Raw genomic sequence first — 25,106 nt, forward strand, 5'->3', positions numbered from 1 at the left:
GCTTCTGCTGGCCACACTATTCTTGATGGAGGCCAGGATGCCATTGGCCTTCTTGGTCACCTGGGCACACTGCTGGCTCATATTTAGGCAGCTGTCAATCAGCACCCCCAGGTCCCTTTCTGTTTGGCTGCTCTCCAGCCACTCCAACCCCAGCCACTGACACCAGAACTAGATTTTGCTGCCTATTCCCAACCTTGCAACAATGAGAATGTGGCAAACTCAGGCATAAAAATTGGAGCATAGAAGTCACAAGGTCTCAATGTCCTGGTTGTCCTAAGATTTTGGTCAGAAAACAAAAGGTAAGAACTTACTCTATGACTGTGCATCAGTTGTAGTTCTAACAGTGGAGACTTTGTACAGTAGTTGTGTACAATATTGCTCTCTTAAATTTCTGCTGCATTAAATGTGCTTCCAAACACATCTAGGACAAAACTTTTCTTTCAAAAGCAGCAAAGGCACTAACAAGCATAAAAGAAAATGACCCCATCAATTCAGGTTTCCCTAAATTTACATAGCTTTTCTCATAATTAATATGTGATTTTTGTGTGGTTTTTGCATGGACTAAATTATCCTGCTACATCGCTTCAATAAAAGCACAGGCATTTACCTTCCCAGGAATGGTCAATCTTGTCTTCTTCATAACAAAATGGGGCAAAGAAATTTGTCACACAAAACTTCAAAAAACTGTCATTCCTACACCAGTATATCAGAAGTTGTATATTAAAGAGTGATCTCTATGAGCAATAATCATAGAATCAATAAGGTTGGGAAAGACCTCAAAGATCATCAAGTCCGACCTGTCACCCAACACCTCATGACTACTAAACCATGGCACCAAGTGTCACATCCAATCCCCTCTTGAACACCTCCAGGGATGGTGACTCCACCAACCTCCCTGGGTAGCACATTCCAATGGCTAACAACTCCCTCTATGAAGAAATTTCTTCTCACCTCGAGCCTAAACTTCCCCTGGTGCAGTTTGAGACTATGGCTATCTGAACTTAATGATCATTGAAGTATGTAAGAAACTAGCTGTTGTTTCTGTGATAGCTAGTGATGGAGTGAGTATGGAAAGTGACTATCTTGACACAGCACTCTTTGTTAAGTTAAATTTTTTTGTTATACCTCTTTTTTTCCCCATCTTCAATGACACCAGAATTAAAAAACAACCAAAAAACACCAACACCTTAGCTATACCCTAGGTACCCAAGACATAGCCAACATCTGTCTTCATAATGGCTGCACACAAACCTTATGCTTCACTTCCCAAAATTCAGTCATCCTTAACTAGTCACAAAGTATCTTTACATGTATCTTTATAATGTAACTTTAAAACATAAGAAAAAAAATGCTATTTTCCATTGGTCTGGATATTCAGAAACATCCAATGCAGGTTTTTACTCAGACTTAGCTTTAAATATATGCTTCCCTTTCCTTGCTTGGATGCATATGGCACAGAAGAGCACGTGGAAAGTCAAAAGTCACTTTGGGACATGGTTTGACAGCTATGGTGGTATTATGTAAACAGCTGGACTTACAATAAGCAGCATGGCCAAAAGGCAGTCCATTCTGCTACAATACTTATGCTCCTGTACCTACATGCCACAGCGTGCAAGACCTAAAAATTCCTTCTCAGTCAGAAGCCAATCCTGAATAGAAACATCAGTCCACAATTAGAGCAATAGACTAGACTAGACTAGAATTAACCAGGTTGGAAGAGACCTTTGAGATCATTGAGTCCAACCTATCATCCAACACCACCTAATCAACTAAACCATGGCACCAAGCACCCCATCAAGTCTCCTCCTAAACACCTCCAGTAACTCCACCACCTCCCTGGGCAGCACATTCCAATGGCAAATCACTCTATGAAGAACTTCTTCCTTACATCCAGTCTGAACCTCCCCTGGCACAGCTTGAGACTGTGTCCTCTTGTTCTGGTGCGAGTTGCCTGGGAGAAGAGATCAGCCCCCACCTGGCTACAACATCCCTTCAGGAGGGAGTATTAGACAAGTGATACAACAGTGATTGAGGGATTGAAATGGCATAAAAAACTTCAGCCCTGAACGCTTTAAAATACTCCAGTAAGCATTGTAACTGGACTACTATCACTATTACCTGCTAATTATTTTCCCCTACTCTGAACAGCAGTTCTGAAGCCCACGGAAGTTTACACCGTCATCTGCCTGCAAGGTTGTTGCTCCCCGTGGTACCGATTTAATGCCGAACAAAGCAGCTCTCCTCGCCTTTGGTCACTCATGAGAAGACATTACATTAATTTAACTCGTTTTGTCATTTCTTATGCTTTTTATGCGCTATTACCGGTTGTGAGCGTTTAAAAAACCGGATAAACAGAAGCATAAAGCGGGATCCGAAAAAGCTGCAGGTTTTCCGTTCCCTTCGCCACACTTTCAGCGAAGAGCTCTGGTCCCGAAGTGCCTGCGGCGGGCGGGCAGCCGCACGCCCGAAATTTACATGGCAAAACGAGGGCCAGCACACACCTAAGAAAAGCCTACGGGCCGACTAGGCGGGGATATCCCCCCGGACCCGGGACTGGCCGAAACAAGGGATGGGAGGGGCGGGACAGAGCCTTCCGGGCGACCTGCCGGCCCCTCAGCCGCAGCGGGACTTCGCAGGCGCCGCAGTGCATGGCGGCACACGTAGTTTCCCGCCGCCTCCCCGCGCGTAGACTACGTTTCCCGTGAAGCTGAGGGGGAGAGCGCCAGGCGCGGGCTGCGTCAGCAGCGCGGGGAACCAATTGCGCCGCGGCCGGAGCGAGCGCCGTCAGCCGCCAATGTTGTTTTCGCTGAGTCGAGCTGCTGGTGTTGTTGGCGGCGGCGCCATATTGGAAGGGACGAGTCCCCGTTAGCGAGAAGCCCCTTGGCGCTGGCCCGGCCGCCGCCATGCTGTATCTGGAGGACTATCTGGAGAGTGAGTGTGTGCGGGACGGGGGTGCCGGGCGGCCGGGCACGGCCGGTGAAGGGGAGCCGGGGGGAGCCGCGGCGAAGAGGCGGCGCCCCCCTCCCCCACGGCGGCGAGTGGCTGACTTCCTCCCTCCCTCCCTTTTCTCCCCGCTCCCCCGCCCCTCCGTGTGCCCACAGTGATCGAGCAGCTTCCCATGGATCTGCGCGACAGGTTCACCGAGATGCGCGAGATGGACCTGCAGGTGCAGAGTACGTGAGTCCCGCCCTCTCCGCCTCTGCCCGCCCCCGCCCGCCCCCTCCCCTCCCCGCGCCCCAGCGCCCGCCCGTCTCGCCCCACCCCGCCAGCGGGGGGCAGCCGCGGGCACTGGCTCCACTGCCGTGTCCCGCTGCAGGGCGCCAGCCTGCCCGCGGTGTGGAGAGAGGGGAAGGGGAAGGCAGAGGGGAGAAGGAGGGGGTCAAGCGGCGCCGTCGCCGAGGCGCTCCGACCTGTGCGGTCAGCTCTGCTTCGCTCCCCGCCGCCGACCCCACGGCGTTCGCAACCCTTCCCCACCCTGCGCCCCGGCTCTCCGGCAGCGCAGCTCTGGTGCGGGCTGGGCCGTGCCTTAGGGTTGGGCGCGTCTGGTCGGCAGCGGGTGCCTGGCGTCGTCTCCTGCGGGGCAGCGGTGCAGGCGGCGGTAGCTGGTGCGGCTGCGGGAGGCGGCGCTGCGGAGGCCCGGCGCCGCACAGGGAACCGCCGGGACGCAGCAAGGGGCGGAGCGCGGCGCGCTTGCCTGGCGCGTTGTCAGCGAGCGGCGCAGAGCCGTGGCTCCTCCGAGTAGCACGCTCGGCCTGGGTCTGCCTCGCCTCCGATCCGTGGCCCGCAGTAGAGACGGCACAAGTAGGTTCCTAAAGGAGTTGGTTCTTAAAGGATTTTCACTCCTGGACTTGTGCTGCTCCCAAGGGCGTTTTCGGTGGCACGTCCCAAAGTCTTTAGATTTTTGATCCCTAAGAGCAGTGATGGTGGTTTGGAACGTGAGTTATGTCCCACTCCTTCAGCAGGTAACGGCATGCTGTCTCTGAAACGTCACAGCCAGCTCCTCTCATTATGGCATCTGGGAAGGTGCTTTTCACATAGCCTCTTGTGCTCTAGCTGACAAATAACCAAATAGTCTGCTTTGGGTTAATTTGTAGTTCACTTGGTGTATCTCTGCTTACATCCTGATGCAGTATGCTGCCTAATGCTATTTTCAGGATGTGTTGCCTTCTCGTCTTTTCTAACCCAAATTCATCTGGGACTTACGTGTTAAGTGGTACCAACACTTCAACTGTGATGCAAAGGTCTTTTTAAATGGAACACTATTACATGAAAATTGAGAGGAATCTGGAAGGGTTTGACTTTTGTAAAGAAGGAGAGGAAGAACAAGGCTTGGAATAAATAAATGGTGTCCAGGAATGCAAAATGCAGCACTGGGTGGGAGCACGGTTCTTGGGAGAATTAGTTTAACCTGTAATATTTTGAAGTGCCATCTCAGGCTTTTCCTTAGATATTTACTTGGTTGGACACAACAGATCTGTTTAACAGTCTTTATTGACAAATATTGAACTATCTAAGATTTTTTGGTGTGTGTATACTACAGCCAAGTGCTGCCTTGAGTTTTAGTGCTTAAAGTTGTGGGAATGGAGCAGTGGCTTCTCACAGGAGATAATGCCTCTGAAGTAATTATCGCTAGGGAGCACCAGAAGAGGGAGTGAGCAGCAAACTGACTTAGGTAGTTCTGATGAAACTGACAAATTTTGCTTCAGTAGGAAGGCAAAGCAGCTAGCAGGTTTTCAATTGTGTTTTAGAACTGGGCCAACTGGCACCTCAAAGGTTGCAAGTAGTGTCATTTCCTCTTTAACTGGAAATGACAAACCACATTCTGTATTGTATTACTGGAAGTATCAAATGACAAGGAATATTGGATACTAAGGCCAACATTAGCCCCAGAGAAAAATTCTCTTGGACCTTGGTACTTCTGTAGTTCTTGCACAATGAGTGACAAAGCATCCAAAGACATTTACAAAACTCCTAGGCAAGTATCTTTTTCACATTAGCTGGCTAGGCTTGCCTGCTGAATGCTGCATGCAGACCTGGAGGTTGTTCTCATGTCTTGGTATAGTGACTTGCTGCGAAGATTCAGGGTCTCTAAGGTACTTGAAAACACTATTTTGATCAGTGATACTGTCCCAGAAGCCTACACAAGTTGCTATTCAGGGATAGTTGTGCTGCTATGTTTTAGAGTTGGTGTTGGCTTAATATTCTGTCCTTTTTGGACCACATGCACTTCTGATGGGGCAGGTGCTCTGTTTGCTGTTGGAAGAAGCGATAAGCCAGTTGTGCCTACTGTGAATCCTGATAAGGCTGCTGTGGGAAAAGTGAAGACCGTCTGAGTTGTTACTTGACACAGTCTTTAAGGAAGCTCTGCGTGGAGCATAAAATGTCTATTTTAAGTTCATATCATGGATTATCTGGTCTCCACGGTAAAATGTCAGGTTCTGCAAAGGACTCTTAAATTTCTGGCAAGTCTCTTGGGAAATCTTCTCTAAGAAATTATTATCTCAGAATGTAGTATCACAGTTGGATTAAATAGGTAGAGGGGGAGAAAAGATGAAGGAACGTGAGTGTGCCAGAGCGAGCTTTTTGTATGGTTTAATAGGGCTGACCTGCATTCCATTTTGCCGAGTCTGCCCTTTCAGGAGAGACCAAGCTTATGTGAAAGTTTGCTGTTAGGTGGTTTCACACAGACTGATACACATCCCCAATAAAACAGGAAGATTTTTTTTTTCCCCTTTTCGTGTTTGTGGTGCCATTAGAATAATTACCACCTAGCTGTTCGCACTCTGGGAACAGGAGTTGGAATGTTTTGTCTGTTGGATTTATGAGGTGAATTATGGTCATTTGGTCTAAGAACAAAGCTTTTTTCAGCCTCTGTATAAAGTGTCTGCTGCTTGCTTGCTGCTCTGGCTTCTTAACCTTTTTTGAATAATGCAGTGCAAGTGGAAAATACTTATCCTGCAGATTGTCCCACCTTTACCCTGTCCAGAACTGTTTGACTACTTCGAATCTAAATAAAGCTGATAGGAGCCAGTGTCACAGATGCTCTAGCTTAGGATTAATTGCACCCTGTCCAGTCATTTATTAAGTACCTGTTTGTTTTGATGCTGGCTATTCATATTCTAGGGAAAAAAATCAGTGAATGGTTTTGATCATGTAGTGTGAATGATTTTTGGTTATGTGAACAATTAGTTGCAGTTGTGAGTTTTCAGAGTGAGAAAAGCTTTGACCCTTTGGGCTCCATTGTATTTGTAGAGTTAGTCATACTTGGGGATTCATGAGATATTTTTACCTAGTTAATTAGCTTTTTTTTTTGTGGTGAGAGGTGGTTGCTGTCATGTGGTCCAGCTTCAGTGGTGGTTTCTGGAACTGCTATGTGGATGTAATTGCCAAGAGTGCTAAGACTAGCAAGGCTGTCAAATCCAGCCTGAGTGAGTCAGCTGCATGTTTCTGGAAATATGCAAGCTGTTGCATGCACAACTGTCCAGCTGTTGAAATAGTAAACTCAGCATTTTATTTTTTGCTTTAAGAAAAGTGAGGGAAAGGAGAAGCAATCCCTGTTCCTGAAACAAGTAGCATGTGGTTGACATTTTTCTTTCTTATGGTAGTTAATGTCAGAGAATTGGTGGCTTCATTTTTTTCCCTTAAATATTTTTCAACTTCATATAAGTGAGAATCCTGCTCAAATAGTATTTCATCAGTTCATTGAACCCCTAGTGCTAGCCTGTGAGGGTGGGGAGTACAGCTTCTGGTGTTTTCAATTTGCCTTCACTCTTCCCAGCATACAATGGAGATGGCCTTGACATAAAGGTGGTGACTTTACTCTTCAGTTGCTCAGCTTTTTGAGGCACTAATTTTTCCAATTATTTGGTTTTGTATTTGACTGTTTCTCTTAGGAGAGCATTTTGTTTCCTGCTCAGTTTGTAACTGGCTAGAATGTTCCAAAGTCAGCAGTCTAGAGCCCTGGGTGAGGCGTTTGGGTCCGTGCTTTAAGTCACTACCACTGCTCTTAGGGATAAAAAACCTTTAGAAATTGGAGTCCTGCCTGTCCCATGCTGGAGAGCACAAGAACCTTGATGAGAATCCTACCAGAATGCAATTCTGCTTCTTGGAAATTAAGGTAAGTATTTCCCTCCTCTGTCCACTGTCACTTGGTTGTTTGGGGCTTTTTTTGTTCTCTTTCCTCTCTAAGAGTTTGCATCTCAGTCCTGTCAACTTTGTTTAAGGAAAAAAACCACACACCTTATTTCATAATAGATCTTTTCATACATGAGAAGGTAACATTTATCTTTTTTCCTGTGCTACAGATGCAATGGATCAGCTTGAGCAGAGGGTAAATGAGTTTTTTATGAATGCAAAGAAAAACAAACCTGAATGGAGGGAAGAACAGATGACATCAATCAAAAAAGTAAGGATGTCACAGGAGTGGGTCACATTTTTCTTTTGCAAAGGAAGATAACCTTAGGAAAAAGTAGCTCATGATTGATGGAGACTTAAGTGTTCAGAACTGTGACTTCCCTTCAGTTTTCACAGAGATGGAGAGAGCTCTACCCAAAAGGAGAAAAATGACTTAAAGTTTTCTTTGATGAAGGATTTCACTCAACTTTTACCCAGTATTTGCTAGCATTTTAAATGCATTGATCATGAAATGGTGAGGAAGCCAGGTACTAAATTTTCAGCTCAGGCTTTGATTTTTCCTGCATGATGTGAAGTTGTGTAAGTTCACTGTCTTTCTTTAAGAGAATGTCTTCAAGCTTGGCTTCAGCATTTCACAGAAAACATCTGGTTGGAAGAGACCTCAAAGATCATCCAGTCCAACCCTTGGCCCAGTTTAGGGTCGATCTTAAGCCATATCTCTAAGAACTAGGTCCACACACTGCTTAAACACCTCCAGGGATCATGACTCGACCACTGCCCTGGGTAGACTATTCCAGTGTTTGATTACCCACTCTCAGAAGAAATATTTCATAGCATTCAGTCTGAACCTCCCCTGGCACAGCTTGAAACCATTTTCTCTAGTCCTATCGCTTGACACCAAGGAAAAGAGGCTGCCCCCTCTTTTCTCCAACCTCCCTTCAGGTTGTAGAGAGTGGTGAGGTCTCCCCTCAGCCTCCTATTCTCTGGACTGAACAACCCTGGCTCCCTCAGACTCTCCTTGTAGGCCATGTGCTCCCAGCCCTTCACCAGCCTCGTTGCCCTTCTCTGAACACACTCCAGAACCTCAATGTCCTTGTAGGGAGGGGTCCAGAACTGAATACAGTACTCAAGGTGTGGCCTCACCAGTGCTGAGTTCAGGGGGATGATCACTTCCCTGTTCTTGATGGCCACCATGTTTCTAATACAAGCCAGGATGCCATTGGCTTTCTTGGCCACCTGGGCACAGAGCTGACTCATATTTAACTGCCTGTCAACCAATACCGCCCGGTTCCTCTCCAAGCTGCAGTTTTCAGACCACACATCCCATAGTCTGTAGTTTATCATGGGGTTGATGTGACCCAGGTGGAGGACCTGGCACTCGGCCTTGGTAAACTTCATACAGTTAGCCTTGATCCATCAGTCTAACCTGTCCAGGTCCCGCTGGAAAGCCTTCCTACCCTCTAGCAGATTGACACAGCCACCCAGCTGGTGTCATCTGCAAAGTTACTGAGGGATGACCAGCTCCATAACCTTTCCTGGCACTGAGAGGCACTTTCCTGGCACTCAGACTGAGAGGCCTGTAGTTCCCCTCATCATCCTTCTGGCCCTGCTTGTAGATGGGTGTCACATTTGGCAGCCTCCATTCCACTGGGACCTCACCGGTTAGCCAGGACCGTTGACAGAGAATGGTGAGCAGCTTGGTGAGCACATCTGCCAGTTCCTTAAGTACCCTTGTTTAGATCCCATCTGGTCCCATAGACTTGTGCACATCTAAGTGGTATAACAAGTCTTTGAACAGTTCCTTCTCGATTGTGGGGGCTACTTTCTACTCTCCATCCCTGTTTTTCAGTTCCAGGGGCTGAATTGTCATGGAGAAACTGGTGTCATTGACAAATACTGAGGCAAAGTAGCTGTTTAGCAGCTCAGCCTTTTCCTTGGCTTCAGTCACCAGGTTCCCTCCTTCATCCAGTGGTGGGTGGAGGTTCTGCCCAGCTCTTCTTTTACTGTTAACATACTTATAAAAGCTCTTTTCATTGTCTTTAATGACACTGGCCAGGTTGTGTCCATGTTGAACTTTGGTGATTGTGTCCTTCTCTGTGTTATGTACATGTAGCTTTAGGTAGAGAAGAACAGAAGATGAATGTGTGCTGTTCTATCCTTCAACACTCAGGCATTGGTGGTGGTGTTGTTATCAATGTAGTCCATCATTTTGTCAGAAGAAACTCTTTTGTAGTCTCCCACACTTGCTACTTCATCCCTTTATTTTGCCAAGGGGTTTTATTTCTTAATACAAAGAGATTGCTATATTTTAAAACAGAAGAAGTTAAAGCTCTTGCTTCACTACAGTAAGTTTAAAAAAATTGCTTTTAACTTCAGTTAAACCAAAATTTCAAGGTAGTTTTTGCCTAAGCAAGATACTCCTCAGTGGAAATTGTGAATACAGAGGCACTGAAACCTTTTAGAGTAAAAAATAGTGTAAACACACCTTATTATGATTTTAAAAGGTTTTAATGCAGTTTTCATTAGTGAAAGGAGACTTTACAATTGGATCACCTCAGTCACATTATAATACACATGCAAATTCTATAAATGTATTTTAAACCAATTTAAACTGTAAACTGCATCATTATTTCTTTAGTGCTGGAAAGCCCCCGCCCCTACTCACAGTACTGCATTACTTTGAAGGCCAGTAGTGTCTGTGGTGTTCCTCGAGTTCCATACAAAGTGCAAGGGGTCATCTCATTTTTGGTCTATAACTTACCACTGTGTAATATAGAATAAATTTCTTCTTGAAGCATATTTTGTGGAAATCTTAGGTGTCATAGTATCAGTCAGGGTTGGAAGGGACCGCAAGGGGCAGGGACACTCCATACTAGATCAGGCTGGCCAGAGCCTCGTCCAGCCTGGGCTTAAGCACTTCCAGGGATGGGGCCTCAACCACTTCCCTGGACAACCCATGCCAGGGCTTCACCACTCTCATGGGGAAGAACTTCCTCCTCACATCCAGCTTGAATCTCCCCACCTCCAGCTTCATTCCATTCCCCTTAGTCCTATCACTACCTGAGATCCTGAGAAGTCCCTTCCCAGCCTTCTTGTAGGCCCCCTTCAGATACTGGAAGGCCACAGGTCACCTGTAGGAGGAAATGTCCAAATTTTTGCCAAAGCTTTTACTAAGGCACAAACAATAAATGGATACATCTAAAATTGAGTCAGTTGTTTACAGTAAAGTTTCATGGTCTTTGTGAAAACTGACTTGAACTTGTCCTTTAAACTTTGATTTTGTGAGGGATAACAACAGCTGAAAATGACTGAAATGAATTCACTTGCCTTCCTAATTTTAAAAAAATGTCTCTTTATGGCAGGATTATTATAAGGCTTTGGAAGATGCAGATGAAAAAGTGCAACTGGCTAATCAAATATATGATTTGGTAAGTGGACAGAAGGCTTGTAGAGAATTCCCCAAACCTATGCCCTGAGTTGTAAACGTTTTGATAACCACTGCAACCGTGCTATCTTCACTGTTAGGTTAGCTACAAGGACATATTTTGGCTGGTGAAATAAACCTCTGATACTTTATTGACTTTTAAGAATTTGTTTACTTTGGGTAGCCTTTTAAGTACAAAACATGCAGAAGTAATTTTGGGGATCATCATAAGGTTTTTCATGCGTGTTGATCTTGTTCTATTTATTTTTCTGAGAGGAGACCACAAGCAAGTAGTTGCTCCTTACAGCATGCAGGTTTTGAGTTCTGAGTATACTTACTACACATTTCAGAGAACAGAACCTGCAAGTCAGACTGTACTAAAATATCAGAGACATGAAACAGATATTTCTTGGCTGCTTTAGCTTCCCTTCAGCTAACCAGAAGTTAGCTAATGGATACAAAAGATGGATACCTTGTGCTGTGTGAATGCAGGTGAAAAAAGCATTTGGAACACAGTGTTTCTTGCCATAATATTAAATGCAGATTTTTAATTTTTTAAAAAATTACTGGTTTTAAATATTTTTCAGGTTTTAGTACCCAAGAGCTTGTCATAGTTCACACAAGTGCAGAGGAATCTTTATGCTTTCTGTCTAGAGAGCCTTTTCCTCAAGTTTACTGATGTGTATAGTAGCATACAATTTGCAATTCATTGAACTTTCCATTTCCCACTGCAGCCCAACCTCTTTTAAAGTGCATGTCAAGTACTGGTTTTTCTCTTCCCCTTTATATACCTATACTCACAACACCCCCAGGTCCTCTCTTCTTCATCTTTATCATCTCAAAAGAAGCCTTAAAACGTTGCCTACAGTCAGAGCAGGGCTTCTAGCCGCTGAGCCAACGTGCAGCCTTCTCGTAGCCTGTGATTGACTGCGCAGCTTAGAAGCAGCGGTGCTATTTTGGTCTTTTCTCTGGTATCTGCTGCTGAGTTAGGGGAATGTAGGTGACTGAGAAGTTATGCTTCTGTGTATTTTTATGCATGCTTAGTGCTGCCTGACAGAGAATTGCTGGAAGGGAAATGCTTAGCAAGCCTGTGATCAAGGATGTTCCGGAAGGGGTGCTGTTTATTGTTGCTTTGTCTCTGAAACCGTAGGTAGATCGTCACTTGAGAAAATTGGACCAGGAGCTTGCTAAGTTTAAAATGGAACTTGAAGCAGATAATGCTGGAATTACAGAAATATTAGAGAGACGTAAGTATGCATGATTTTCTTTAAGAGCATGGTAGATACTCTGTCCATTTGCAAAGTTAAAATACCATACACCTGTTAGGGGCCTGGGGTATTCCCGGTCATTTCAGAATCGTGTTTTAAGCCACATAGTTTTCATCAGTCAATGATGAGCACCATAGCAGAGACAAAAAGTCCAGGAGGTTCCTGGAGTGTGTGGAAGACCGCTTCCTGATTCAGCTGATTCCTGGGCCTGCCAGGAAAGGTGCCCTGGTAGACCTGCTGTTTACTAACAGAGAAGGACTGGTAGGTGATGTGGTGGTCAGAGACTGTCTTGGGCTTAAAGACCATGAAATTATAGTATTCTCAACTCTTGGTAAAGTGAGGAGGGGGATGTGTGTCAGCAAAACCCCTACCATGGACTTCTGGAGCGTGGACTTTGGCCTGTTCAGGTCACTGGTTGAGGGAGTCCCTTGGGATACAGTCCTGAAGGGCAAAGGATGTCCTGGGCTGAACGTTTTTCAGAAAGGATCTCTTAGAGGCACAGAAGCAGGCAGTCCCCATGTGTCATAAGACAAACCAGTGGGGAAAATGACTTGCCTGGCTGAACAGGGAGCTTTTGCTGGGACTTAGGAAAAAGAGGAGAGTTTACCACCTTTGGAATAAGAGGCAGGCTACTCAGGAGTACAGGGATTTACTCAGGTCATGCAGAAAGAAAAGCCCAGCTAGAACTCAGTCTCACCATGACTGAAAGCGATAATAAAAAGTGTTTTTACAAATACATTTAACAACAAAAAGAGAGCCAAGGAAAATCTCCATCCCTTATTGGATGCAAGGGGCAATATTGCTATCAAAAATGATGAAAAGGCTGATTAAAAAGGTTGCCTTTGTTGCCTCGGCATTTGGTGCTCACACCAGTTATCCTCAAGGCATTCAGTCTCCTAAACTGGAAGATGGGGATGGAGAACAGAATAATCCCCTCATAATCCACAAGGATTAATGACCTGCTGTGGTTAATGATCTGCTGTGCCACCTGGACACTCAAAAGTCTATGGGGCCAGATGGGATCCACCTGAGACTATGTATCAGCATTCAGAGAGCAAGTTAAATTGTGCTTATGGTAAATTTCAAAGCTAATTTCACTATTGTGATTATAGAGTTATGAGGCAGTGATTGTTCTCACACCCAAGGACAGTGAAAAGTAACCTAACTCACTTGAGGACACTGGGCATAAATATTCTTCCTTTGAACTTTATGTGACTTTGTCCTAAAACCTTGGAGGGTTTGGATATTTATTTATAATTGCCATTAAAAATAACAGGCACAAAAAGAAAACTGCTAAGTAGGTGTTTTTAATGAGCTAGCAACTATAGAGAAGACCGAGTTTAGTTTAGTTGGGATCCCAGCTGCAGCTTTCAGATGTGGTTCAACCTTCGGTTGAGCTATGCATATGGTGAGATAGGCAGGTAGAATTTCAAGAACTCAAAGTAGAAGTGCAACTGGCTGATTGTGGCACCTTTAAGGCTTTGTTTGTTAGCTTGTTTTCTAATAGTGAGAAGTATGGAGGCCTGGTAACATTTTTGGCTTTCAGAGTAAATACATCTTGTTGAGGTTCCACCAGAGGGCGGTCTTTGGACTAGTTCATAACCCGATGAGTGTTAGCCCAGCTGAAATACCTTAGGTTTCAAACCTCTTCCAGAACAATTTTATTTAAACTTTTGTAGAACAATTTAATTTAAACTTTTGTAATGCACTCATGTGCTTCTTGAAAGCACTGCAGGAGAAAGAGAGGAAGAAATGTTGAAGGTACAGATGTTGAAAAATTCACATGAATTCTTTTCTTGAATTGTCTTCTGTGTAACTGTTAGGTTGGTGGGCATTGCAGCTCATTCAAAATCTTTTTGCCAAAGATGGATGCACAAACCATTTTGTAGTGCTCCAATGGAAATGCATGATCAAAATCTCTCCTGCGCTGCAATTGTTTGGCTTCATACTGCAAGAAATGTTATTCTTAAACATAGACTTGCATTTGTGTTCCCTGCTGCCTTTTTTTCTTCTCCTTGTTTCTTCTTTTTTTGTATTTTTTTTTTTTTGGTGTGCATTTTGAATGTTAAGAAAATCTGGGTAATGATCCAAAGCCTTTCCTGTTGAACGTTGGATCATCTTGAAAGACATTGCTAGTGCTTGTGTGTCTTGGCTCAGTGTGACAAGATAGGCTCCATGGGACAAGGTGCCAAGTTCATAGAATCAATAAGGTTGGAAAAGACCTCAAAGATCATCAAGTCCAACCTGTTACCACAGGCCTCATGACTAAACCATGGCACCAAGTGCCACATCCAATCCCCTCTTGAATACCTCCAGGGATGGTGACTCCACCACCTCCCTGGGCAGCCCATTCCAATGGCCAACAACTCTCTCTGTGAAGAACTTTCTCCTCACCTCAAGCCTAAACTTCCCCTGGCACAGCTTGAGACTGTGTCCTCTTGATCTGGTGCTGGTTGCTTGGCAGAAGAGACCAGCCCCCACCTGTCTACAACCTCCCTTCAGGTGGTTGTAGACAGTAATAAGGTCTCCCCTGAGCCTCCTCTTCTCCAGGCTAAATAATCCCAGCTCCCCCAGCCTCTCCTCATACGGCTTGTGTTCAAGGCCTCACCAGCTTCGTTTCACCTGTCACAGTCTTCTCCATTCTTATTGGTGTAGACAGTCAGTATTGGTGCAGCATTCTCCGACTGTCACTGGGTTGTGTGCAACTCATTTGCATAAGTGGTATGTTAAGGACATTGTTGTTTGTTCTCCTTATTAGCCTTGATTCTTAATGTCTCAATTTCAACAACAGCAGCAGTCGCCAATTTTTTTATGTTAAAACTGTTCTTCTCACTAGCTCCTGGTTGCACTGCAGGAAGGATTTCCACTCTAGCAAATACCCTTCAGATTAAAATACATGTAACTGCATAGTCATTTGGTTAATCTTACAAAGATTCATTTAGTATAAAAAAGACAAAAGCATACCAGTGATGAGTCTGAAATTTTCCTGTCCTTTTTACCTTCCTCTTAGGGTCTCTGGAGCTGGATACACCATCACAGCCTGTGAATAACCATCATGCCCATTCTCACACTCCCGTAGAGAGTAAGTATTTGATGCTTAATAATGTGTCCACTTTTCATGTTTCCTCATTTTTTCTTTAGTAGTAGTAGAGGGGAAAAATTGTTCAGGTGTTATTTGTTTTTCTGCAGACACTGAGAGGAAAAAAAAACATAGTGCAGTGATGATAATGTCTATTCGAAATAAGTGCAAGAATTAAATAACAAGGCTTTGCTGTTAGGAATTAGTTGACAGTGCTGTTTCATTATGTTTAGTTGTAGTTAGACTTTCAAGGTGAAAGTTTTTTTTACATCTAAGTTCCTTTCACTTGTTTCATTTAGAAAGGAAACACAATCCATCTTCTCACCATAGTACAACAGATCATGTTCCTGAAAAGAAGTTTAAATCTGAAGCTCTTCTATCTACCCTGACTTCAGATGCCTCTAAAGAAAATACACCAGGTAATCTTAATTGTTTTGCATATCATTACTTTGTAATTGGAAGAAGAGGCTCCTAGAAGCCAGAGGCTCATACTCTTCCCTCTGGGATTTTCAGTCATTTGCAACATGAGGGATTGCTGGCATTGTTACTCATCTGTGTTGTCCATGAGGTACATCAGCTTTGTTGTCACGTAACAGCTGCATGTTGCTTGTTTCTTTTTATTTGCACTGCTTAGGAGAAGATAACAACTACCATTTAATTCAGTCAGTAGTAGAAATGTGAGAGATCAGTACATTTGGGGGAAAAGAAATGAATGCATCCATTTGCAAAAAGCATTTTCGCTCTTTTGGGTATTCTTTAAGGATTGCTATGACGTGGCATTCAGCTACAATCAAATTAAATCCTTTCATCTTTGTCTCTTTCAAAAGAGTTGAGTGAATAAAAAAAATGTCTACAGTTTTCTGCCCATTTTCAAAATTAGGGTGCTTCATAGTTTCTTTTCTGGAAATCAAATACTGTGAGAGGCTGTAGTAAGTAAACTCCCTTACGCTTGGGTAATCAGAGCTGGTCATCATCTTTTAAGTAGGGCCCCTCATCCATTTTGCTGTTGAAGACAAGTTCACATGAGATGGCCAAAAAATGAACTATGTTTGAGCAGCTGTCAGTATGTAGATGACCATGGAAATCTTATTTTGCATTAAAAATGTGATTTGTAGTTTTTAGAGTTAAGATTGTTACCAGGTTTACTTCAGAAACAGTCAAATTCTTAGTCTTTTTCCTGGTTAGAGAGGGCAGCAGCATTGCAGCAGAAATTTGGTTCATATAGACCCAGCACTTCTTTGATAGTTGAATGTGGTAGAATAGAATAGAATAGACCAGGTTGGAAGAGACCTTCAAGATCATCGTGTCCAACCTATCATACCTGGACTTCAGCAAGGCCTTTGATGCTGTCCCCCACAGCAGACTCCTGGCCAAGCTGTCAGCCCATGGCTTGGATGGGAGCACACTGCGATGGGTTAGGAACTGGCTGGAGGGCCAAGCCCAGAGAGTGGTGGTGAATGGTGCCACATCCAGCTGGCAGCCAGTCAGTAGTGGTGTGCCCCAGGGATCAGTACTGGGCCCCATGCTCTTTAACATCTTTATTGATGATCTGGATGAGAGCACTGAGTCCATCATCAGCAAACTTGTAGACGACACCAAGCTAGGGGCAGGAGTTGATCTGCTGGAGGGTAGGGAGGCTCTGCAGAGGGACCTTGACAGGCTGGACAGATGGGCAGAGTCCAAGGGCATGAGATTGAACACATCCAAGTGCCGGGTTCTGCACATTGGCCACAGCAACCCCATGCAGAGCTACAGGCTGGGGTCAGAGTGGCTGGAGAGTGGCCAGGCAGAGAGGGACCTGGGGGTACTGGTTGATGGTAGGCTGAACATGAGCCTGCAATGTGCTCAGGTGGCTAAGAAGGCCAATGGCATCCTGGTCTGCATCAGGAACAGTATGGCTAGCAGGAGCAGGGAGGTCATTCTGCCCCTGTACATCGCACTGGTTAGGCCACACCTTGAGTACTGTGTCCAGTTCTGGGCCCCTGAGTTTAGGAAGGAGGTTGACTTGCTGGAACGAGTCCAGTGAAGGGGAACAAAGTTGGTGAGGGGCTTGGAACACAAGCCCTATGAGGAGAGGCTGAGGGAGCTGGGGTTGCTTAGCCTGGAGAAGAGGAAACTCGGGGGTGACCTTATTGTTCTCCACAACTACCTGAAGGGAGGTTGTAGACGGGCAGAGGTTGGTCTCTTCTCCCAGGCAGGCAGCCAGCACCAGAACAAGAGGACACAGCCTCAGGCTGTGCCAGGGGAGGACTCCTTGAGCATGGGGATAGGTGGGGGAACAAACTTTTTTTTTCATTTCAGGTGCAATACTGGCTGTGTCAAATGACTTTTAAAACTTCTTTTTCCAAATGATCAGACTGCTCTGATGCATAAGCAGCGTTCCTACTCTTTCACTGGTTGTCATATATAACTCTTCTTAAAATGCAAAGGAATTTAGTTTTGAATTTCATAAATGTGTTCTGTTCATCAAGGGTGTCGAAACAGTAATTCATCATCCTCTTCAAACAATGCATACAATACAAACTCTTCTCAACCATTGGCATCATATAACCTGGGCTCATTATCTTCAGGATCTGGGGCCGGTGCAATTACCATGGCAGCAGCTCAAGCAGTGCAAGCCACGGCACAGGTAATGTCAGAACACTGTTGTCATTCTGCCATGCACTATTGGTTAAGAAGAAAGGGTAGTGATTTTATTATTTTTTAATCTTGAGTTCCCATGATCATTTCCAGCTGATTTGATTCAGTTCTCACATGATCATTTCTGTTTATATACTACAGTTTCATTCTGTAAAACTTGCATTAAGGGACAGCTTGTTTTCTAGCTTTGATGTTCTTGTACCTTTTTACCACTTTACCATTGTTTTGTTAACAGGGTGACTAATGAACCTGTGCAAGTAGTTATCAGTTACTAGCCTGGTACATGTCTTTGGTGACAACTCTCTTATGTAATCTGATATAGTAACAGTATTCCTTTTAGATGAAGGAAGGAAGGCGAACATCCAGTCTAAAAGCCAGCTATGAAGCATTTAAGAATAATGATTTTCAGCTTGGAAGAGAATTTTCATTATCCAGAGATTCAAGTGGATATTCATCATCAGCTCTAGCATCAACATTAACACAGACCCTAAGTTCGTCAACCACAGACTCACGAAGTGGCAGAAAAAGCAAGTAAGTTTTCGTACTTGTTGACTGCAATTATAGCTTTTAAGACAGCTAAGCTTGCTTTTAAAGGTCATGAGCATATTGGAAATAATTTATAATTAATGCATGGGCATAAGCAGAAGGTAGTTACTGCCTGCTGGCTTTTTTTTCCTTCAGGGATTTCTTCTTTTGTCCTCTCACTTTTTCTTCAAGCAAATGCACTCCAAAGTTTTCTATAGAATAGAATTAACCAGGTTGGAAAAGACCTTTGAGATCATCAAGTCCAACCTATCACCCAGTACCATCTAATCAACTAAACCATGCCACCAAGTGCCTCATCCAGTATCTTCCTAAACACCTCCAGTGATGGTGACTCCACCACCTTCCTGGGCAGCACATTCCAATGGCCAATCATTCCTTCTATGAGGAATTTCTTCCTAACATCCAGCCTAAACCTCCCCTGGTGCAGCTTGAGACTGTGTCCTCTTGTTCTGGTGCTGGTTGCCTGGGAGAAGAGACCAACCCCCACCTGTCTACAACCTCCCTTCAGGTAGTTGGACACAGCAATGAGGTCTCCCCTGAGCCTTCTCTTCTCCAGGCTAAGCAACCCCAGCTCCCTCACTCTTTCCTCATAGGGCTTGTGTTCCAAGCCCCTCCCCAGCTTTGTTGCCCTTCTCTGGACACATTCCAGCAAGTCAATATTCTTCCTAAACTGAGGGGCCCAGAACTGGACACAGGACTCAAGGTGTGGCCTAACCAGTGCTGAGTACAGAGGCAGAATGACTTCCCTGCTCCTACTGGCCACACTGTTCCTGATGCAGGCCAGGCTGCCATTGGCCTTCTTGGTCACCTGGGCACACTGCTGGCTCATGTTCAGCCTACTATCAACCAGTACCCCCAGGTCCCTTTCTGCCTGGGTGCAGCCACTCTGACCCCAGCCTGTAGTACTGCATGGGGTTGTTGTGGCCAATGTTTAGAACCTGGCACTTGGATGTGTTCAATCTCATGCCCTTGGACTCTGCCCTTCTGTTCAGCCTGTCAAGGTCCCTCTGAGAGCTGTCCTACCCTCTAACAGATCAACTCCTGCCCCCAGCTTGGTGTCATCTGCAAATTTACTGATGATGGACTCAATCCCCTCATCCAGATCATCAGTAAAGATATTGAACAGGATGGGGGCCCAGCAGTGATCCCTGTGGGTCACCACTAGTGACTGGCTGCCAGCTGGATGTGGCACCATTCACCACCACTCTCTGGGCTCAGCCCTCTAGCCAGTTCCTAACCCAGCACAGTGTGCTCTTGTCCAGGCCATGGGCTGAGAGCTTGGCCAGGAGTTTGCTGTGGGGGACAGTGTCAAAGGCCTTGCTGAAGTCCAGGTAGTATACATCCACCAGGCAGTCACCTGATCATAGAAGGAGATCAGGTTGGTCAGGCAGGACCTGCCCTTCCTAAACCCATGCTGGCTGGGCCTGATCCCTTGGCCATCCTGTAAGTGCTGTGTGATTGCACTCAAGATGACCTGTTTCATAATCTTGCCTGGCACTGAGGTCAGGCTGACAGGTCTGTAATTCCCCGGTTCCTCCTTCTGGCCCTTCTTGTGGATGGGCACCACGTTGGCCAACTTCCAGTCATCTGGGACCTCTCCAGTGAGCCAGAACTGCTGAAAAATGATGGAGAGCAGCTTGGCCAGCTCATCTGCCAGCTCTCTCAGCACCCTAGGATAGATCCCATCTGATCCCATGGACTTCTGGGGATCCAAGTGGCTAAGCAGGTCTCTAACTACTTCCTCCTGGATCACAGGGGAACTATACTGCTCCCTGACTCCCATCGTCCAGCTCAAGAGGCCAGTTGTTTGGAAGACAACCTATCCTGCTATTGAAAATTGAGGCAAAGGAGGTGTTAAGTACCTCTGCCTTTTCCTCATCTTTATTTAAAATATTCCCCTCCATGTCCAGTAAGGAGTGGAGGTTGTCCTTGCCTCTCCTCTTGCCATTAATATATTTGTAAAAGGATTTGTTGTTGTCCCTCACAGAACTGGCCAGTCTAAGCTCTAAATAGGCTTTTGCCTCTCTAATTTTTTTCCTACATGACCTAGCAACATCCTTAAACATTTTGTGGGTAACCTCTCCTTCCTTCCAAAGATGATTCACCCTCTTTTTTCCCCCCTTAATTTGCTCAGAGGCTCATTGCCCATCCAGGCTGGCCGCCTGCCCCGGCAGCACATCTTCCGGCACATTGGCACAGCCTGTTGCTGTGCCTTCAAGATTTCTTTCTTGAAGTAGGTCCAGCCCTCCTGCATCCCTTTGTTTTTAAGGGCTGTTTCCCAAGGTACCTTCTGAGTTAGTTCCTTAAGTAACCCAAAGCCTGCAAATATAAATGTCTGTATTCGCTTCTTCATCTGTGATACACCAGCACCCCCAAGTCTCTGTCCTCCAGGCTGCTTTCCAGCCAGTCACTGCCCAGCCTGTATTTGTGCCTGGGATTGCCTCAACCCAGATGCAGGACCCTGCACTTGGTCTTGTTGAACCTCCTGAGGTTGGCTTGTGCCCACCTATCCAGCCTGTCAAGGTCCCTCTGGATGGCATCCCTTCCCTCCAGCGTGTCTGCTGCACCACACAGCTAAGTAATCACAAAGCTTTCTGGTGGCTGACCACGTAGGACTGGAAACAGAATTAATGTTATTTCTACATAAATTTTAAACCATGTTAAACACAATGTCACAACACATTCTGGCAGTGAGGTTGTAGACAAGCAGATGTTGGTCTCTTCTCCCAGGCAGCCAGTACCAGAACAAGAGGACACAGTCTCAGGCTGTGCCAGGAGAGGTTTAGGTTGGATGTTAGGAAGACGTTCTATACAGAGAGAGTGATTGCCCATTGGAATGGGCTGCCTGGGGGAGGTGATGGAGTCACCATCATTGAAGGTGTTCAGGAGGAGACTTGATGGGGTGCTTGGTGCCATGGTTTAGTTGATTAGGTGGGTTGGATTGGTTGATGGGTTGGACGTGATGATCTCGAAGGCCTCTTCCAACCTGTTTTTCTTCTATGTATTCTATGATCACAAGTGGTACTTGGAAGAGTGTCTCAAAATGCCCATCTTTTTAAACTAATGTTGGTTTTTTTCTTCAAACAGATCTTTGTGTGTATGTTCACAGCTCAGTTAGTAATTTTGTCTCAAAGCCTTTTTTCATCTATGGATATCTTGGGTGTTGGATCTGACCTATAAGCAAAAGCGTAGCATTTGTATTCTGCCGCTGTTCCTGGGGAGTGGGTGATGCTTGAGTGGAGATTAACGTAGAATCAGTCATCTTCAAAGCACAGTTATCTATTGTACATGACACATTATTTATATATGAATTCCTGTTTTTCTGGAGACTTTACACCATGTATTTTGCTGTGGAGAAAAAAACATTGATTAAAGCCATTTGTCTGTTTAAAGCTATTCCATTCCACTGGTTAGAATAGCATGCCTTGCCCTTGTGGACTGAGAAGGCTTCTCTCCTTTTCCAAAAGAGCATTCAGTGTGTCCATTTCATTTCTTGCAGTTGTTCTTGCAGTTACTACATACTGCAGTATTTCAGAGCCAACCACATACTCCTTTTGTGATCCTTCACTTGGATGATCTTTGAGGTCTCTTCCAACCTCGGTGGTTCTGTGAAGAAAATTAATTTCAATTGCGATACGCCTTTTTCTTTTTCTTTCCCCCACTCCCAGAAACAACAACAAATCTTCAAGTCAGCAGTCCTCATCATCTTCCTCTTCTTCGTCTCTGTCATCATGTTCTTCTTCATCTGCACTGGCACAGGAACTGTCTCAGCAGACAGCAGTAATACCAGACTCTGATTCTAATAGCCAGGTTGACTGGACCTATGATCCGAATGAGCCACGATACTGCATTTGTAATCAGGTAAGAACCTCCTCCAACCTGAAATACAGCTAGAGTTACTGTTGTGCTTGTAGCTGCCTTTGCTGATTGCTGGTTTAAAAGCATTCTTTTTGCAATCTTCTGAAATTCAAATCTGGTTTCATTGTCTTACTGGTGATACATGTCATGAACTTCAGTGTTGAGTGGAGTTCTCCAGTGAGGTAACTTAACTTCTGTTTCTCCTACTCTCCTGTAAAAAGACCAAAATAAACAAAACAAGAGCCAAAAAACTCCACAACACCAACAAAACAAACCAGCCACACAAAAAAGCCTCACAAAGCCCCCAAAAACCCAAACCCTAAGAACCCCTTCAAATGAAACAAAACCTAAGGTTTGTATAAAACACCCAGGAACTTGGGGCACCGAATGACAACATAAGAAACTTGTATTTTAAAATATCTGTTCTTATTTCAAACACTTTCAAGAGTGTTGGCTTTTTCCTCCACATCTCTACAGAATTCTGTAATTCTTGTGAAGGTATTTTACAGTTTCAGATAAAATGCTTAAAGGAAATGCCAGACTTTAACATAACCTTAAAAACTGGGCCTTTAACTGAGCAGTGTTGTTCAGGCCCCAATGTGTTTTATTTAGGTTTTGAATCATTTTTGTCTATCCTGAAATATGCAGAAATACCCTTTCCTCCTTTTTTTGCATGATAAAATCCATTTGCTGTGAATTTCTTCTTTGGATTGTGTAACAAAAGAGACATTGAGATATTGTTGATGTTGGTAATGGAAAAACTCCTCAAAGGCAGAAACTTGAAATTTAGCCCCTTTAAAACATTGATTGCTTTTAATTAGTAATGTAATTATTAATACAGAATTTTTTTCTTCTTATCTACTAGGTGTCCTATGGTGAAATGGTAGGCTGTGATAACCAAGATGTAAGTAACAAAGTTCTAAAGGTTCATGATAGGCTTGTGTATGTAACCATTGCTTGCAGCAGTTACTTGTCTTTTAAACTGGTTTTAGATAGAGGCTTTTTAGAGGGATGTGCATATGAGATGAACTTTTCTTCAGGACCCTTCTCATCTGTCCCCACAGTTCAGGTTCTTTTAGAAGTCTTCACCCTTTACTGGGAAAGTTTGAGACTTCCAAATTGCCCTTTATTTCTAGGAACCTCTACCTGTATCATTACTAGCATCAGCTGTCCCACTTCAACTTAAAAGTTCTTAAAGAACAGTGGAATGTAGTAATTTCTTTCCTGAGGTATCATTCACTTCTGTTTAAATGTGATAAGATTCCTGTTGTGCCACTTCAGTGTTGTCAAACTGAGTATTTCAAAGCACAACATGCTTGTTTTGTTCTGTTACATGAGTTGTATGTGACTCCTAGAATTTTTACTGCTTTCTTTAGCCTGTTGAGTCTGTTAGGGATTGTGATCCTCTTCTCTTTGTGTTTTGTCTCGTGTCTGTGTGTGAAAAGAAACTCTGCTTTTTACTCGTGCTGCATTTTCGTAGATCTGTATTTGTGATGGGTGTTTAAAAAGAAAACAACCCAACCTGATCTTTTTTCAGTGGTGCCCAGTGACAGGACAAGAGGTAACAGGTCCCAGTTTGAACACAGGAAATTCTTTATGGGTGGTAGAGCACAGGAGCAGGCTGCTCAGAAAGGCAGTGTCTCCATCTCTGGAGTCGGTCAAAACCCGCCTGTAATCTGTCCTGTGCAACCTGCTCTAGGTGAACCTGCTGTGGAATAGGGCTTGGACTAGATTATCCCCAGAGGTCCCTTCCAGCTCCTATCACTCTGTGAAGTTGTAAACCCTCTTCTTCAACTTTGTTTTTATAGTGCCCTATTGAGTGGTTCCACTATGGATGTGTTGGACTGACAGAAGCACCAAAAGGGAAATGGTATTGTCCACAGTGTACGGCTGCAATGAAGAGAAGAGGCAGTAGACATAAATAAGTTTCTTCACCTGGAAAACAAATTATGTACTAAAAGTTTTATAGAGGACTTGGGAGTGGGAAGAATCTCCATCACGCTTCCTTGCAACCACTTGAGGGTTAACATAACAGTCATAAGATCTTGAACTATTGATTTTGCTAGTTGTGTTTTAATATTGTAAGTAAATTATTTATGCACATTGATGTGCTATAGATACTATTACAGTGAGCCTTGGATTGTTCCAGTGGCCAGCATATGCAGACATTTGTACTCTCAGACCATTTTCTCTACGCAGTGGGCATTCTACAATTACTCAGTCTTCAACAAAATTCCAGTATGTCAAGATTTTAAATGTATGTTTTATATTGAACAGATATATTCTGCTGCATGTACTGTACTCAAGAGCTGTTATGTAACACGATGTATATAAATGGTGCAAAAAGTCAGTGCTTCTGAGGGGGGGGGAAAAAAAAAACAAAACAAAACAAAGACAATGGTTTTTAAAATGCCTTTATAGCTTTGGTTCTTTATGAAACTTAATTCAGCAGGCTGAAAAAAAAAAAGTGGTTCTTGTATACAGCGGGCTGTTGTCCTCTAGGGTACTTGAGTATGTAAAAACAAAAATGCTGTAGAATAAAACAAACTTGTGCCATTAGTCTTTATATGTTTCTGCTCCAGTGGAGGTGCAGGCCATGAGAGGAAGAAAAAGGTGTTAAAGTGATGATAAATTTTTATACCAAATGTGTTTATTTTTTTGTGCAAGTAATCCTTTAAATCTGAATTGTATTAGGTGTTAAAATAAAACGACCTCAACTCCTCTAATGGTTTCTGTACATCTGTCCAAAAAAAAAAGGGCTTGTCCCTGAAACAATTGCAGAAGACTATAGTTCAGTTTAGTGTAATTATAGTTAAGTTTAGTATAGTTTAGTCATGAGGTCTGTGGTGACAGGTTGGACTTGATGATCTTTGAGGTCTCTTCCAACCTTGGTGATTCTGTGAAGTTTGCATGATCCACGTGACGGATCTCTGTAGAGAAGGACATTTCTCTGGTGAATGGGTAACTAATACATACATAGGAAAATGCTGAAATACCATTTGCCTTGCTATCTCTGTCTCCAGATGTTAAGTGGCACCTGCTTATTGAATCCCTCCTGTGTCAAGAGCTATCCACAGGCAGGATTGCCACACGGATGGAAATAGGAAGGGGAGAAGAAAACCGCAGTAAGTGTCTTGCAGCTGCCACATTCCTTTCA

At 44.3% G+C, this 25,106-nt stretch overlaps 1 protein-coding gene across 2 annotated transcripts; it reads left to right on the forward strand.

Annotated features, from left to right (window-relative positions):
* The first annotated feature begins 2,781 nt into the window (after positions 1 to 2,781).
* ING3 (inhibitor of growth family member 3) lies at positions 2,782 to 24,312 on the forward strand. Of its 2 annotated transcripts, XM_054173819.1 has the most exons (12): positions 2,782 to 2,931; positions 3,102 to 3,173; positions 7,305 to 7,405; positions 10,497 to 10,562; positions 11,709 to 11,805; positions 14,837 to 14,908; positions 15,205 to 15,324; positions 17,377 to 17,534; positions 17,886 to 18,076; positions 21,760 to 21,952; positions 22,815 to 22,853; positions 23,758 to 24,312. In XM_054173819.1, exons 1-12 carry the CDS (start codon positions 2,904 to 2,906, stop codon positions 23,872 to 23,874), a joined length of 1,254 nt encoding a protein of 417 aa, XP_054029794.1. In that variant the 5' UTR covers positions 2,782 to 2,903; the 3' UTR covers positions 23,875 to 24,312. The 2 variants fall into 2 exon arrangements, with proteins under 2 accessions (XP_054029794.1, XP_054029793.1); XM_054173818.1 differs by lacking the exons at positions 11,709 to 11,805; positions 15,205 to 15,324; positions 17,377 to 17,534; ... (2 more) ...; positions 22,815 to 22,853; positions 23,758 to 24,312.
* The last annotated feature ends 794 nt before the right edge of the window (positions 24,313 to 25,106 follow it).

Source organism: Dryobates pubescens, chromosome 27, assembly GCF_014839835.1.
Source record: "Dryobates pubescens isolate bDryPub1 chromosome 27, bDryPub1.pri, whole genome shotgun sequence".
Taxonomy (NCBI): Eukaryota; Metazoa; Chordata; class Aves; order Piciformes; family Picidae; genus Dryobates; species Dryobates pubescens.

Coding starts and splice junctions, on each gene's coding strand:
- ING3 (XM_054173819.1), top strand. CDS start 2,904: ATGCTGTATCTGGAGGACTATCTGGAGA. Junction 10,563..11,708: donor CTAATCAAATATATGATTTG/GTAAGTGGACAG, acceptor CTGAAACCGTAG/GTAGATCGTCACTTGAGAAA. Junction 11,806..14,836: donor TACAGAAATATTAGAGAGAC/GTAAGTATGCAT, acceptor CCTTCCTCTTAG/GGTCTCTGGAGCTGGATACA.